This window comes from Aspergillus oryzae, chromosome 2 (assembly GCF_000184455.2).
Source record: "Aspergillus oryzae RIB40 DNA, chromosome 2".
Lineage (NCBI taxonomy): Eukaryota > Fungi > Ascomycota > Eurotiomycetes > Eurotiales > Aspergillaceae > Aspergillus > Aspergillus oryzae.
In genome coordinates this window covers 30778-45136 of record NC_036436.1, presented here as the reverse complement: position 1 = coordinate 45136, position 14359 = coordinate 30778, and the positions used below count along the sequence as shown (strand labels likewise).

The 14359-nt window shown below is 48.9% G+C and overlaps 7 protein-coding genes across 7 annotated transcripts; 2 read left to right on the top strand and 5 right to left on the bottom strand.

Moving 5' to 3' along the window:
* Positions 1 to 1866: 1866 nt before the first annotated feature.
* On the top strand, positions 1867 to 3522 carry fmpR (Zn(II)2Cys6 domain-containing transcription factor fsqA; the record flags this gene model as incomplete). The annotated part of the gene is made up of 1 exon (XM_023234337.1): positions 1867 to 3522. One exon carries the CDS (start codon positions 1867 to 1869, stop codon positions 3520 to 3522), a length of 1656 nt encoding a protein of 551 aa, XP_023089473.1.
* Positions 3523 to 3948: 426 nt separating this feature from the next.
* Positions 3949 to 5108, bottom strand: AO090001000017 (isopenicillin N synthase family dioxygenase; the record flags this gene model as incomplete). Its single annotated transcript, XM_023234336.1, has 3 exons — positions 3949 to 4593; positions 4727 to 4876; positions 4947 to 5108. The coding sequence occupies 3 exons, from the start codon at positions 5106 to 5108 to the stop codon at positions 3949 to 3951; spliced, it is 957 nt and encodes a 318-aa protein (XP_023089472.1).
* A 709-nt stretch (positions 5109 to 5817) lies between these two features.
* AO090001000016 (uncharacterized protein) lies at positions 5818 to 7534 on the bottom strand (the record flags this gene model as incomplete). Its single annotated transcript, XM_001818530.1, has 3 exons — positions 5818 to 6784; positions 6841 to 7207; positions 7255 to 7534. The coding sequence occupies 3 exons, from the start codon at positions 7532 to 7534 to the stop codon at positions 5818 to 5820; spliced, it is 1614 nt and encodes a 537-aa protein (XP_001818582.1).
* Positions 7535 to 7977: 443 nt separating this feature from the next.
* On the top strand, positions 7978 to 9489 carry fmpA (fructosyl amino acid oxidase fsqB; the record flags this gene model as incomplete). Its single annotated transcript, XM_001818529.1, has 2 exons — positions 7978 to 8026; positions 8102 to 9489. 2 exons carry the CDS (start codon positions 7978 to 7980, stop codon positions 9487 to 9489), a joined length of 1437 nt encoding a protein of 478 aa, XP_001818581.1.
* Positions 9490 to 9886: 397 nt separating this feature from the next.
* On the bottom strand, positions 9887 to 10585 carry AO090001000014 (uncharacterized protein; the record flags this gene model as incomplete). Its single annotated transcript, XM_023234335.1, has 1 exon — positions 9887 to 10585. The coding sequence occupies one exon, from the start codon at positions 10583 to 10585 to the stop codon at positions 9887 to 9889; it is 699 nt and encodes a 232-aa protein (XP_023089471.1).
* A 207-nt stretch (positions 10586 to 10792) lies between these two features.
* On the bottom strand, positions 10793 to 12091 carry fmpB (N-methyltransferase fsqC; the record flags this gene model as incomplete). Its single annotated transcript, XM_023234334.1, has 3 exons — positions 10793 to 10875; positions 10970 to 11673; positions 11730 to 12091. The coding sequence occupies 3 exons, from the start codon at positions 12089 to 12091 to the stop codon at positions 10793 to 10795; spliced, it is 1149 nt and encodes a 382-aa protein (XP_023089470.1).
* A 536-nt stretch (positions 12092 to 12627) lies between these two features.
* Positions 12628 to 13782, bottom strand: AO090001000012 (isopenicillin N synthase family dioxygenase; the record flags this gene model as incomplete). The annotated part of the gene is made up of 2 exons (XM_023234333.1): positions 12628 to 13539; positions 13585 to 13782. 2 exons carry the CDS (start codon positions 13780 to 13782, stop codon positions 12628 to 12630), a joined length of 1110 nt encoding a protein of 369 aa, XP_023089469.1.
* Between the last annotated feature and the right edge of the window lie 577 nt (positions 13783 to 14359).

Genomic DNA, 14359 nt, shown 5'->3' with positions numbered 1-14359 from the left:
GTCTACCCTACTTCTAATGTTACATTGTTATCACTTTGATATAACAGCCTCCAGAGCAATACCAAACACAAGAAACCACCAGCCTCAGCGCATGAAGCATACTCTATTTATATTTGAATATGGAAAAAGATATACAAGGATTATGGGTCAAATGTACTTCTGGACGAGGTAACAGGTATATGGGGCATTAGGTCTCATATAACTTGGAGACATAATAACAGGGGTTACAATAGTACATATAATTTTTTATAAAACCCAGAGCTAGACTGCCTAGATTCTTGGTCTAGATTTCCATGTATCGTTCACACGATAAGCAACCCTAAGCCACACTTCCCAGATAAGCTGCATGCATAACCTGAGCAGAGAGCCGCCTAAACGTGTTACGGCAGTATTAACTACCTGCCGGTAAATTCTAATCACTTGGATATGCTTTATATGACGACCGAATATACCCGGTAGATAATACTGTAGCATAAGCCGAGGAGGTAAGAAACACTCTCATGTTACTGAAGACTTGTCGGAGATTGGATGAGACAGTAAGACCGAAGCCGGGGATAGCAGCGCTACGGCCTTGATCGGTGCCATTTATTTGACCCGCGCTAATGCACTGTGACTGGCAAGGTTCCATCGCGGTCAGCACTAGCTGGTGGGCTTATGAATCTAAAGCTTAGGTTTTGTGCAAATGGCTGGTCTGTGAATAACTCCACAGTACGTCGTACTTTTGCACCGTGCAGCCTACCAGGACATTCAAGGAGCCTACCGTGGATGCGGGTATTTCCGTGGCATCGAAGTAAAATCCACCAATGAGTCTGCCCTAACTTCTAACGTCGATCCGTTTCCTCATTGGGGACATATTATTCCCTGTTATGCTGATTCAAAGGATATCCGGGCTTTTTTCAACGGTGTCTAGACTCAATATCAGCCGCATGTGTGGTCTTATCCATCATACCGGCAAGCACCGCGGCCAACTATATAGCAACTACCGAATCAATCATTGCTGCCAGCAAGTCAGATCAGGTTAGAGAGGGAAGGGGAAACCGCGCTTGTTCAAACTGGTTAAGAAATCAACCACCGGAGTCCGACGGGGGCTGTTATCCTTCTCAGAGATATCGCCTAGTACTTAAAATGGGTGGGTGAGGCGCCATATAGTCAACGGCCTTCTGATTCCGACTTTGCATAACAAGTGCTTATGCCACACCTGGGTCAAGGAAGCCGACATTCCGACGCCAAATAACGCCAGACCCTGACTAATAATATTCGTCACAGCGTTGCACTGCAAGCAATTCCTTGCCTGCAGCTAAGACCAATTAAGGCTCGACTGGGCGCCGTGGCGGTGGATCTGCTGCAATGCCCTCGGTTCCAGGCGTCCCCAACATGTCAGACCACGCCTGACTGGAGAGATGGACAGAGGAGGCAATATGGGCCTTCTACGATTGGTCTTGCCCGTTACTCCAAGCTAGCCAGTCAGCGAAATAGCACCGAATACTCACCTTTCTTGCGTATGATGTGTTTATAAGATTGATACGACACTGCACTTGGTCGCCAACAGGTACTAGTGCTCATGTGCGAACGGCGAATCCGGTTGCTATTCGTTGGTCTATATATGCAAGGGAAGGGGCCAGTAGATTACGATTGGTATGGAGGGAAATATCAATGGATGAATGCTGCAGTCATCATCCGTCGCTGATCTCGCCAAAGGTCGAATCCTTTCATGTCAAGTAGCGCTCTATGAGATGATAAGTTGCCACGAAGGATCAGTAGTTACTCGATTGTGCCTCTCTCTTATCATTTAAATTCCCCTGCGCCCTGTACCAGGATGTAGTAAGCCTCGCAGTAGCAGTAAGCCCCCGCATTGCATCGCACTTTATGGAACCAGATACAACGAGGCGAAGCGCCTGTGATCGATGCAGAGGTCAGAAGCTGCGATGTGTCCGGCTCCCAGGACCAGCCAGGGAGGATTCACCCCGGTCGGCCAGGTCCGTCAATCAACCCTGTGAACGCTGCAAACGGGCCAAGGTGGTATGCTATACGACAAAGCCGGTGTCTCGCCGGTTACCCCAGAGTTATACTCGAAGAAGAAGCACGGCATACGCAGACGACGTTATGCACAGCGAATTGGACTTAGATGAAGGCATGATTGGATCGAACAGACTTCGAGATGAACCGACCATTAAAAGAACGCCACCAGCCATTGCCGACCGATTAGCCCATGACCCATTCCCGACGGAACTATGGTCAGGGCTGGATATCTCACATGCATCATTGGATTCCAGCGCTGTCCTTTCCCATGTACCAGACCCTGGTAATATGGTGGAGAGTGCTGCTGCGCAAAGAGCGAATAGCAACACATTGCCATCACACCAGCATGGATGGCCAGAAGATCCCCACGGTGCCCTGAATTATTTTGAAGAGAGGGCGCACGATCTTCCCGATGTGATGAGCGTATCTAGTCCGACCGATGTTAGATTGGGTTTGGACACAGTAGATCGCAGGCCAGCAGCGGCGACTTCACGGACCAACCAGGCCATTCATTCTGATACTGTTAACATGCATTCCCAGGCCCCTGGATCAGGTGAAACAAGCGAGCGTGGTTTATATTCGAGGGCCAGCAACACGGTCGCGGATGCTGCACAGCTTTGCACGACACAGCTTTCAGAGCTCAACATGCGATTGATGAAAGACATAGAGAGCACTACATCATTTCGACAAGGTATGAGCGCAGCTTCGGACCCAAATTATCCTGCTTCCGGGCTGGGAGAAACAAGCCCGTCTTCCTCCATGGTAAAATTCACGAATACCATGTTGGCAAACTGCCAAAGCTTTCTCGACATATTACAGCGTCTGCGGTCCCCAACCGTGGAATTACGAGGAAGCTCCAACTCCGAATGTTCTTATGGTGATCTCGAGTATAGCTCCAATGAATACTCCTGCTCCCGATCGCAATCCCGAAACCACAGCACGTCAGCCTCGAGCCGAAGCAAGGACGGCCGTATATCCGCGGGTGGAGGCCTACAGAGTGTCCTAAACAGCGATACTATAGGGCTTTCACCATCACTAGACCCTATCAAGGCCGACTCCAGTGCTCTGGACTTTTCAGCCTTCCTATCAATTCTCTCCTGCTACACACACATTCTTCGAGCTTACGATGCCTTGTTCACTGAGATTCTCGAAATGCTCATGGAAAGTTCTTGTATCCAGCTTGATTTGAAAATTCACAACTTAGTCCCCGAGGTTTCCTTGGGAGGGTTCCGTCTGAGTGGCCATGGCGACTTGCAGATCAAATGTCTTCTTCACATGAGCTTCATCATACTAGAGAAGATCGAGAGCATGCTGGGGGTCAATGCTCCTGAAAAGGATCCCTATGGATCGAATGGTGGTCTGTTGAACAACAGTCAGCTCAGAGGACTTCTGGAGGCTTTGTACCATCAGAAGGAGTTTGATTATATCAGAGCCGATGGGACACGGGCAGCTCGTGTCAAGAAAACCATGAAAAGTATCCAGCGTATTTTAGACTCCATCTAGCTTCGTGAAAGACTAGAGATTATGATGCCCCTCGCGGGGTCTGTTCGTTGAGTTTCCATCTACCAGTTATATAAACTCTGTGCGTTTCATGTAATCGGTCAGATAGCAACTTATGTTTACCAACAAATCTTTGGAATAGAAGTCCCTCAGATGCGGTGCACCTAAGAAACAACTAATTACTTCACTTCTTAGTCCCTTTGACTAGTAATATCATCCCTATCGACCTCATCAGATGTGTCAAAGTCGGGCTTCAAGTGCCACGAATACTGTTACCTCTTTTGCTGTACTCTCTGTAGCCACAATGCTCCCTTTGAATATTACATATAGATGAGTTTGTAACAGTGGTTCATACACAATCTTGTGACATCAATTCGGCGAACAACGAAGCAAGGATTCGCCAGGCAGCCAGACATACAAATGAACCATTCACCCCTCCACACCATGCAGAATACGTGTTTTGAGCTGCTGATACTGTAGCGCCGTCATATCCTCAAATGCCGCGGGCCGGTCCTCAGTAACAAACTCAGGAAGTGGTCCAACCGACGTATCCCGCCCAGCCTTAAAGAAAAAAACACTCGAACAGCGAGCCGGAAGCATATCAACCCCATTCGACAGCTTCGCAGCATCTGGCGCAGTGACCTGGTGCAACCCAGCCCGTATAACATTGTTTGTCCACCGCTGGAGCGAATCTGACGTGTTGACAATCATCTCATTCGGCGATACTCGCTTGACAGGAATAAAAGATCTGGGTTTGCCTGCGGCCCGGTCTTCGACTTCCAGCCCGCCCACCATATCCTGGAACAGGAGCGTTATGATACCTAAATCGGTGTGTGGCCAGGCACGCTTCTTGAGCCCCTCGTCGAAGAGATTCTTTGTGGTGGGTGGATAGTACAGAAGACGGATTTCACTGGCAGCCGGCTGGCAACATTGTGTCAAGCGGCCTGCTTGGAGGCCGAGGCCGAGCTCGATGGCGGATATAATTTGGAAGCAGGTGCGTTGGCAGATTTGGTAGCTTTCCTGTACAAATGGTTGGAAGTCGGGCATGCTTTCTGGCCATTTGTTTGGGTATTGCTCGTCACCGAGAGGGCCTGCATCGAAATGCTCCTGTGTTGCACGCATCAGTCTGCCAGTCGGTAGTGCTGCAGGGGAAGCCTCATTGCCTGGCCAGGGTTGTGTGCGTGTCACCAACCTTTTTATCGCTCACTTCGCGGCCAGCCGCTTCGGCAAGATTCTCCTCGCGAAGCTTGGCAGTTTGCTCCATTCCTATGCGGCTCCAGCCTCGCTGCGGATGTGGACCCGGATCGTTTGCGATCTTGACTTTTTCGCTTGTCGGTAACGTGAAGAACCGCTTTGACTGGATATCAGTCACAATAGGGGCTGTTAGTTGTTTGGACTCAGTGTGCTTCGTGGGTGCCTGGCCGTACCTGTTCGAGGAGACCCTCTATGGTTTTCTCCGGCACCTCATGGTTGATCAACCGCACGAAGCCTAATGATTTTAAACAATCTACGAGCTCGGCGGCAACCTGCCGCCTCTGCTCTTCGGTGCCATGCAGGAAGCCTGAGAAATCAACTGTGCGGAGGGTCATCGTATGCAGTGACTTTCTAGACACAATCTTAGATATGCCTTTATCTGACTGCCTGTGAGGTTTAATATGGTGCAGTCCAGCTGCGGCGGCTCGAGACGATGATACTTACTTGTATGGCAAGGGACTTTGTTCTTCTTGCCTGCTCCGAGGGAAGCCGAGCTTTCCTATCCGTACTTGTGGGATATCGTAAGATGTCCCCTTTTCGGGATCCGTTTCGTTCCTCGGTGTCGGTAAGCTAGGTCTGTTGAATTCGGATCGGTAAGGATGGCTGCCGACTCCGAGACCGAATGTGCTGCTTCTTATGTTAGCAAAGATCTAGCCCTGACAGATGTATTCCTCCTGATACTTGGCGTCAGACTTGTGACTTCCTTTCTTCTAGCATCCTTTATAACGTGGCGAAGAAGATGCAAGGCAACGAAGACATATGCGGAAACTGTCTATTGTGTCTAAAGGCGTGTTATTGGATGAGCTGGCTGGATCCAACCTCATTCCGCCATTTTAGATGAAAAGAAAATCGAGGCATGGAATGGTCTATTTTGACGAGAGCCGCAAGAAAACTGCTACTTTCTTGAACAAACCCAAATAAACAAATGGCTCTAGTATAATGTTCGTGGTCACGCACAGGATATCTCGTAGAGGACGAAGAAATCAAGTAGCCGACGCCAAAAAGCAGCAATCTCGAATCACGCAAATTGTAAATATCTTGGTATCAGGCCGGGAAAATCCAAAGAAAAGCACCAGCTAGAAAGTTCTCCACCCCGAGAGTGAAATACATCCATGGCAGCTTTGGATCGACTGTTAGTGGCGACACAGTGATTGCTATCAGTGCCCCAGCCGATACAGCAGACAAGTACACGGCCATAATCAGGGATTTCATTGACTTGGGAGCTTGCGTGTAGGCATATTCGACACCTGCCACAGACGCTAGTATCTCTGAGATTGCGACTAAGACGTACGCAGGCGATTGGAGGAATACAGAAACCCGATTCGGGACCTGCCCGCCCATGCAGTCTGGAGCTCTTGGGTGGTCGTAGCAAGGAGGGGCAGCGTAAATAGTTCGTTGAACAAAGGCAGCATACAACATTGAGATGCCACACACCAGGAACCCTATTGTAATTCTATCCACGTGGCGAACAGGAACCCCCTGCCTTCGTAGGAAAGGAAATACAATGCGGTCTAGAACAGGAAGAAGAATTAGGACTGTTATAGGGTCTATATTTGTCATAATATCATTAGGCACTCCGTGTGTCTCCATAGTTGCGGCCTGGGAGATAAAATTCGTTAGGAATTGTGAATAGGCTGCCCAATAGATTGGATATAGGATGAAGATTTTGCATGAAGCGATAGCACGCCGTAAGTCGTCAATGAAGGAATCGTCCCAGGAGAGCCTCCTGGTTGCTGCTTGTTCTGTCTGATAGCTTGGTCTTGCATAGTCCAGATTGCCCTTATGCTTAATAGCTATCCAAAATGCCTTGCAGGCGTTGAAGATGATAGAGCTATCAGGGTCCCGGCTGATGTATAGATGTCTGCTGACCAGGACTATTATAAATCCAATGGAAAAGGTTATAGCTGACAGAGAAAATGCTGCTGAAAAGCCGTACTCTTTCTCAATTATTGTTATGAGTAGAGGTGAGAAAGATCCAATATTGATATATAAGAAAAACGTTGTGAATATCCTTATCACAATATTAGCATTCAATGGAATGTAAGCAATCAAGGTCAGAATAGATACCTCTGAATAGTGAGATCTCTATCGACTATAACTTCCTCGCCTGACTTTAGAATACGTCTGGACTCCTTAGGACCAGTATATTGCTCTGCTATTAGCGAACTGACGTTTGTTTTTATACCACCAGTGCCGATACCGATTAAGAATAAAGACACTAGTAATCCAGGTAGAGATATTCCCATCGCATATGCAGTTGGCAATGAAGATAGAAATAGAGTTACCAATCCACAGAGGTAGACTGACGAGGAATAAATGATAGTTTTCACTCTTCCAATATACTGTTCTGCAACCACGGCCCCAAGTACAGGAGTGATATAACACCACAGCATGAACGCCTGGTTCACCATGGTCGCAGATGCCTGTCCCAGCCCTACGCAGGTTAGACTGCGGGATAAATCATGGTAGATGCCGTCTTACCAATTCCGCCCGGTCGTAATGGATCATTCCTGGGATTTTGGATATAATTTTGCATCGGTGCGATGGTCCCAAAATAGGCAAATCGTTCGCACAGCTCGATGGTGGAAATGAGCCAGACAGAAAGCGGCAGCGAATCCGCGATTCTCCTCACCCCGTCATTATGCTTCGAGATCGTCACAGTAGTCCCTCCATCATCTGCTGCCCCACCGGACCCATTGGAGAGAAGTGGAGTGCGTTCACTTGGAGACGGTGTCATTGTTGTGGGCTCTCCACTCGACATGATGAATCTTGCAAAGTGGCTGGAGAGTTGTTTAAGGAGGCAAAAGAGGGTCCTCGAGATTGAACACAAGTCAAGGGATTGATTGCTTATGTAGCCTCAGGCATCCATTCTCGAAAAATACCGCTAGGGCAGCAGAACAATTCCGTGACCAACCCTAACCCTAACGGGTAAGTTTATTCCTTGAGCGACATAAGGAGACTTGTCCACTAGGATGCAGCCACCGATGGAGGGCGCCCGGGCTTATCATCTGAGAGTTGATTACTACGGTATGCGAACCTGCCGAAGGAAGATGTCGCTGCAGTCAAGTCGAGGGATAAAGAATATCCGAATGAGTAGGCAAGGCTCCAAGAAACAAGGAGTATAAAGGGAGAAACGTATCTTTCTCTCTATTACACCATAGTATTTAACGTAGGAAACGTTAAATTCCAATTCAGAGTTACAAGATGCCCGCACCAAAGTCGATCATCATTGTTGGATCTGGGGTTTTTGGGTGTACGTACGGAGTAACCCTACGAAAGCGAGCTAGCGACGAAGAATAATATTAACCAATTCTTTGATTTTTGAAAGTATCCACGGCCCATGCAATGTCCCAGAATAACGAATTCGCGAGTAGCAAGATCACCCTAATTGACAGTTGGAACTTCGAGCCATCCGGGCCCTCCGCCTCAGCCCCTAATCCCAGCGCCGCGAATTTCGATACTTCCCGCATCATTCGCAGCGATTACTCGCACAGAATCTACGCCACACTCGCCCGCGAAGCACAGCAGAAGTGGAAAGCAGAATGGGGCGCGGATGGACGTTACCGCAACCAGAGCATTGTCATGATCGGGGAAGGTCACTCCATGAAGCAGCCGATGAAAGCGTTGGAGAGCATCAACTATGTCAAGCACGCCTATGCCCAAAGTTACGAGCGAGCGGGGCGAAACAGTGACATTGTGCACATCCTGGATTCGGAGTCAGCCGTATGGGAGGCACTCGGACTCGGTACTCCAGATGAGGCTAGTAAGGCTGGCCCTAACGCGTCGGAGTTGAGGGGATACCGAAACCACAATTGCGGATGGGCGGAAAGTGGAGCCACGATGGCTTGGCTGCGTCAAAAAACCATTCATTCGGACCGCATCGACATCCATATTGGTCAAGTCGTGGGTTTGCGGGTCTGTTCGGACTCGCCGTCCGAATCTCACGTCAACGCCGAGCCCCGAGTCTGCGGTGTCATCCTCGACGATGGAAGCCAATTGACCGCCGATTTGACCGTATTGGCTGCCGGCGCTATGACGCCCCGGCTGCTGGGATCTCCCACCCTATGTGATGTCTACAGTGAGACGGTGGCCTACGTGCAGTTAACGGAGATGGAACGCCGAGAACTAGTTCGGAGAGAGTTCCCTCTCATTGTTAATGTCGCAAGAAAGATCTTTGCCATCGGACCCGATAATCAGGGATTCTTGAAGTTGGCTCGCTTCTCCTGGAGCGGCTATCGGGACGTCCAAAAATTCGCAGGAGTGGATGTTGGCCCCCGATCTCAGGCTGCACCTCAAGGGGAGGACGGTTATGGGGCTTGTGGTGATCTTGATCAGACAAAACTGAGTCCGGATGTGGAATCGACATTGCAGGATTACCGGGGGTTTCTGAGGGAACTCTTCCGGTCAAGGGATGGAGGAGACTTGGGGTGCTTGCGTAATATTGCAACTAGACCCTTTGCTCAGGTTCGCAGATGTTGGTATGCGGACACCGTTTCTACTGACTTCATCGTCGACTACCATCCGGCCTATGGGAAGAGCCTCTTCATCGCTACTGGGGGCTCAGACCATGCTTTCAAGTTTCTCCCAGTCTTGGGGGAGAGAATCTGCGAGCTGATCTTGCAGAGTTATAACGGTAAAGCGGGACCAAGTGAATCCATTCAGGAATTGCAACGTCTATGGAAGTTTCCAGGCGGGGATAGTCACGCAAAACTGTAGATATTCAAATCAAAGCACAGTTGAGCCTACGGCGGTGACTGATTCAATCAATAATAGTATGCGTACCACATACCGAAGGAATGGACCACTTCGCGTCCGAATACGGGCCGAGCAAGGCATAAATTCGGCGATCTATAGAACCTGTGAAAATCTTTCGTAGAGTTAAGCTTCCCGAACATGTTAAATGGTTAGATCACCCCCGCCATCAACTCTGGGAGGGAACACTTTTCCAGTTGTCCAACTGCCCGAGCGTTAGAAGTGAAACATGACCGCCACCACCACCACCACCAGCCAGATATTCGTGAGCGAAGACTATAACCAAGATCCAAATTGGTACGCGGTGGACAATTACACCCTATCGCATTTACAACCTCCGACTCGCCCAAACCATGCCTCTTTACACCAGACGCTCGCGAACTCCGCCAAGCGCGGACTCGAGGACATCTCCGCCTTTCCCACGCAAGCAAAGTTCATGGCCCTTCAGTGCCAGCTTGGTGGTGTGAAGCACGCCTTGGAAGTGGGTACATTGGGTGGCTACACGGCAATCTACATCGCGAGTCTCAATCCGGACATTCGGATTGTCAGCATTGAAATAGATCCGAAAAGCGCAGAAGTTGCGAAAGAGAATATTGCTGCAGCAGGGTATCAGGACAGAATTGAAGTTCTGGTCGGCGCAGCCATTGACCTGCTTCCAATTCTTCAAGCAAAGGTGGAAAGTGGAGAGCAGGAACGTTTTGGTTTCACCTTCATTGACGCCAATAAAGATAACGGGTGGGATTACTTTGACTATGCTGTGAAGATGAGTCGCCCAAGGGCCAGTATTATCGTGGATAATGTGGTGCGAGCTGGAAAGCTCGTGCAGGAAGACTATATCAAGAATGATATCAATGTGCGGGGATCTCGCAGGACGGTCGAGAATGTAGGCAAGGACGACCGGGTTGATGCTGTTGTTTTGCAGACTCTGAGTGAGAAGAGCTACGACGGGTTTCTGATGGCAGTGGTGAAGTGATGTACTTAGCGTAGTTAAATGTATGGTACAACATATCTTGACAGAGTCAGCATTTTCAAAGTTCAAATATAGATGGCTGTGAGGCATAATATATGGTAGTATCGTGGTAGATCTTGGTTACTGGTATACACTACAATGAAGAGAGTCAAGTCATGGTTGCTCTATAGAAGAGTCCTTCAGGGATAGTCACGTAGCCCGCTGACCCATATAACTTGCAAAATGGATACGAAATCCAATGCCTACATGGTCCAATACATATATATATTCAACTGGAAATTCATGTCGTAGTGTCGATTATAAAACTTGCTTGGTACGTAGTCTTAAATCCAATGCAGCAAATGCACATAACAAAACCTTCCATCCCGCCCCCTTCATAGCTGTACTTGAAGTTGATCTTGGCAAAGCAGATAGAGTCCTACCTCCAGAATTAGCAACTAGATCCTCTCGAGTAAACTTGTGTGACCCTCTTACCATAAGAACCTTCCTCATCCGTCCATCCCTTCAGAACCTTTATGCCTGCCGATTGACAAATGCTCGTGACTTTATCCTTCGGCCATTTCCCACTGGTAATGGCCCGGATCTTTTCCCCAGCGTGGACGTGGAACCTCTCATTGCCAATATCCAAGCTCATAGGCTTCTTTGCGACGTAAAAGCTTTCATGCATGGATTTGACTGGATTCCACTTCCCCTCAAATGTCCAATGCTGGGGCCTAAACACCTCAGACCCAAGAATTTGATTTGCATGCGACAGTCCGTTAAAAACGAACTTCTGGGATAGTTTGTTCGGCATGTCATACGCTTCGAGAATCTGCTCCACATCCTGACAACCATCCACTGCAATGATCATTTGTGGGGAGTGAGACGGGGATGCCTTGGTCTGAAGGAAGTCTGCCAGGATGCTTGTTGCGTCTTCTGGCTCGAAGTTGGCGATGCTATTTCCCAGCCAGAGAAAGGTTGTGCGCACGGTGGCTCCGCTCTGCTTCAACCATGAAGCGCAGTCGTTGTATGTACCCAGGAGCCCGCGGATGGTGACATATGAGGCAAATGGAAGTTGTGCTTTGAGCTCAGTGATGCTGGCCTGCAAGGCAGCATGACTGACATCTAGTGCACAGTATTCCACATGTTTTCTACTCTGCTCCAGGCAGCGCAGTACTGACACCGTCTTTTGGAGGTTGCTATAACTTGTCAGTACGTGTTCATATTGAAGCTTCATAGGTCTTTAGGCACTTACCCCGCACCGAGCTCTATTAATCTTTCGCCGGACGAGATTGAGCGCGTGAATTCATTGACATGCGTCTGGAGCAACTGCGTTTCCCGCCGACGTGGATAGTACTCATCGCTATTCAGTATCTCACTAAAGAGGTCCAAGCCCCGGTCATTCCATAGTAGAAGAGAAGGCAATTCTTTATCTTTAGCCCGGAGCCCAGCCAAGATTTCATGATACAGGTCTATCCGAGACGTCCGCTTGCGAATATCGAGAATTTGAGTGGGACGTGCCTTTGGATAAGATACAGGAGAAATGATTGGCGGATGGTCATATGTGACAGTCGCGCTGCCGATGCTCACGACAGGTCCTTGTGCCTCAGTCATCATGTCAATATGAGCATGCAAGATGCCTGATGAACCGATTGAAGGGTTAGGCCACGATGGAAATTCATCATATAGTAAGCTATACTTGGTACCAAATCTCTTCCCTGTGATCTCTCGGCTTGAAATCGGTCGTGTCACACAGGATGACCGAAGTCTTGACCATCGACGAAGTGCCGAATCCGATTGTTGGTCTCGACTGTCCGAGCCGAAACCGACCTTTCGTCATACGAATGGTGCAATCGGCAATGCGAAAGATTTCACATCTGGAGAGGAAGAATCAAGGTGTAAGTGATGTCTACTGTGGCTCTCTCAGGCGTGTCCAGTCACCTCTTCATTCTAAAGCGATGTCGTTCTCAGTTTCATGATTCTCAGAGGTATACCCTGGTTTGTATATTTCACACTTCTCTAACATCTGGGAGCTATGGTTTAATCGACGAAGCACTGTATGATAATGCTGGAGTATTCCGATACTACAATAGAACTATTATCCGTGAGACAATGCAGGCTATTGACAGTTCCCTGATCCTTGTACCAGACCGTTAAGCTGCTTCCTCAACCTTCAACTGCTGTCCCGTGTAGACCAGATCAGTCCTTCGCTTTTGAAACTCCAGGGCAGTGATATCGTCATACAACGCGGGTCTCTCCGGCGTAACAAACGCCGGTAAAGGACCAGCATGTGCCATCTTATGTGCTTTGAAGAAGTATGCAGCTGACCATCGTTCTGGTACAACTGCATCCTCAACGTGCTTTCCCTCGGGCGTAATGTTCACCCGGTGCACGGCCGCCTTGATTACCCCATTCATCCATCTTTCAAAAGTGGCGCTCACATTGACAATCATCTCGTAGGGTTGTTCTCTAGCGACCTCGATATAATGACCTTGTTGAAGAGGGTCTTCGACCTCCAAGCCCCCAACACCGTCTTGGAACAGCAAGGTAATGAGCCCGAAGTCAGTATGTGGCCAAATCCGAGCGGTATCGCCCGTTCGTAGCTCTGCAGCCGGTATCTCAGGATAGTGGAGTAGTCGGAGCTCACTTCCATCGGGGATGCACATGCTACGGAGGGTGTTTTTCGGTAGCTCGAGGCCAATTTCCAACGCTTCCATGAGGTCAAGGCAAAAGCTTTGCCCTCTGGCATAGTATGATTCCATGAAAGCACGCCATCCGGGGATGTCTTGCTCATCTGGCCATCTGGTCGGAAATTGGGTGTCGGTGGGCGGTCCGATATCGTAATGTTCCTTCATATGCGTTAGTTCCCTGCTTGATTTAGAAGAAGAGAAATCAGTGCCGACTTTTGCATCTTTGAGCTTCCCAGATGGTCTTTCGGTTTGCTCTCCGTACAGCTTCGAGGTTGACTCCACACCTATTCCACTCCATCCTCGCTGAGGATTAGGCCCGGGGGGATGAGCAGCTTTCTGTTTCAACTCATCCGGCAACCGATAAAAGCGCTTGACCTGTTGAACGTCAACATTTCCTACATCGCCAGTTGAATATTACACTAGGAGAGAATGCCTGCTTACTTCAGCAAATAGTTGCTGGATCAACTCATCGGAGAGACCATGGTTGACTAGCTTGACGAATCCGAATCTCTTGAAGCCTTGTACTAGGCCCTGAGCAAGTTTAAGCCGCTGGTCAGTGTCTCCTTCGGCAAAGTCCGCCCAGTCGAGTGTAGGGATCTTTGGAAGGTCACTGAGCATTGTCATTCTTGGAATGGAGATATCGCGGTGCCTTGGGTAGCGCAAAACAGGTCGAGCGACAAACGCAACGGTGAAAACGGCATTGCTGGGGCAATTTCTACTGTCTGGATGTCGAAAAAACCCATGACCGAATTGGCGGAGCTCTGAGGAAGTGTCATTCGGAGACTGGTCAGATCAATTGATTCGGAGACGGCGATATGGGGCCACAGGCTCACTTGGATGGATTTTAGTTGGACAGGTCGGAGTGCCGTGTCCGCCTCAGTCCGAACCACCAAACTCTTCACGATGGGTACAGCTCCTTATATATCTGGGTGCATTGGCAAACGTCACACTTCACCATGGAGACGACAGATGATGATAACTATTTTGCCAGTAACATAGCGTGTCATGCTTAAATTAGATCGTAAGACTGCGAATCTAATGTATTTAATACCCCAACCCAGCTATTCCGGTAGTTGACCCATTAGGGCAAATCCCATTCCGAATTCCGAAAACGCGTGACTTGGCTCACAGCAAACCTCTTACCGTCACATCTTCGCCGCATATTTAACAATGTTGCTCTGTGATTCCTTCCGAA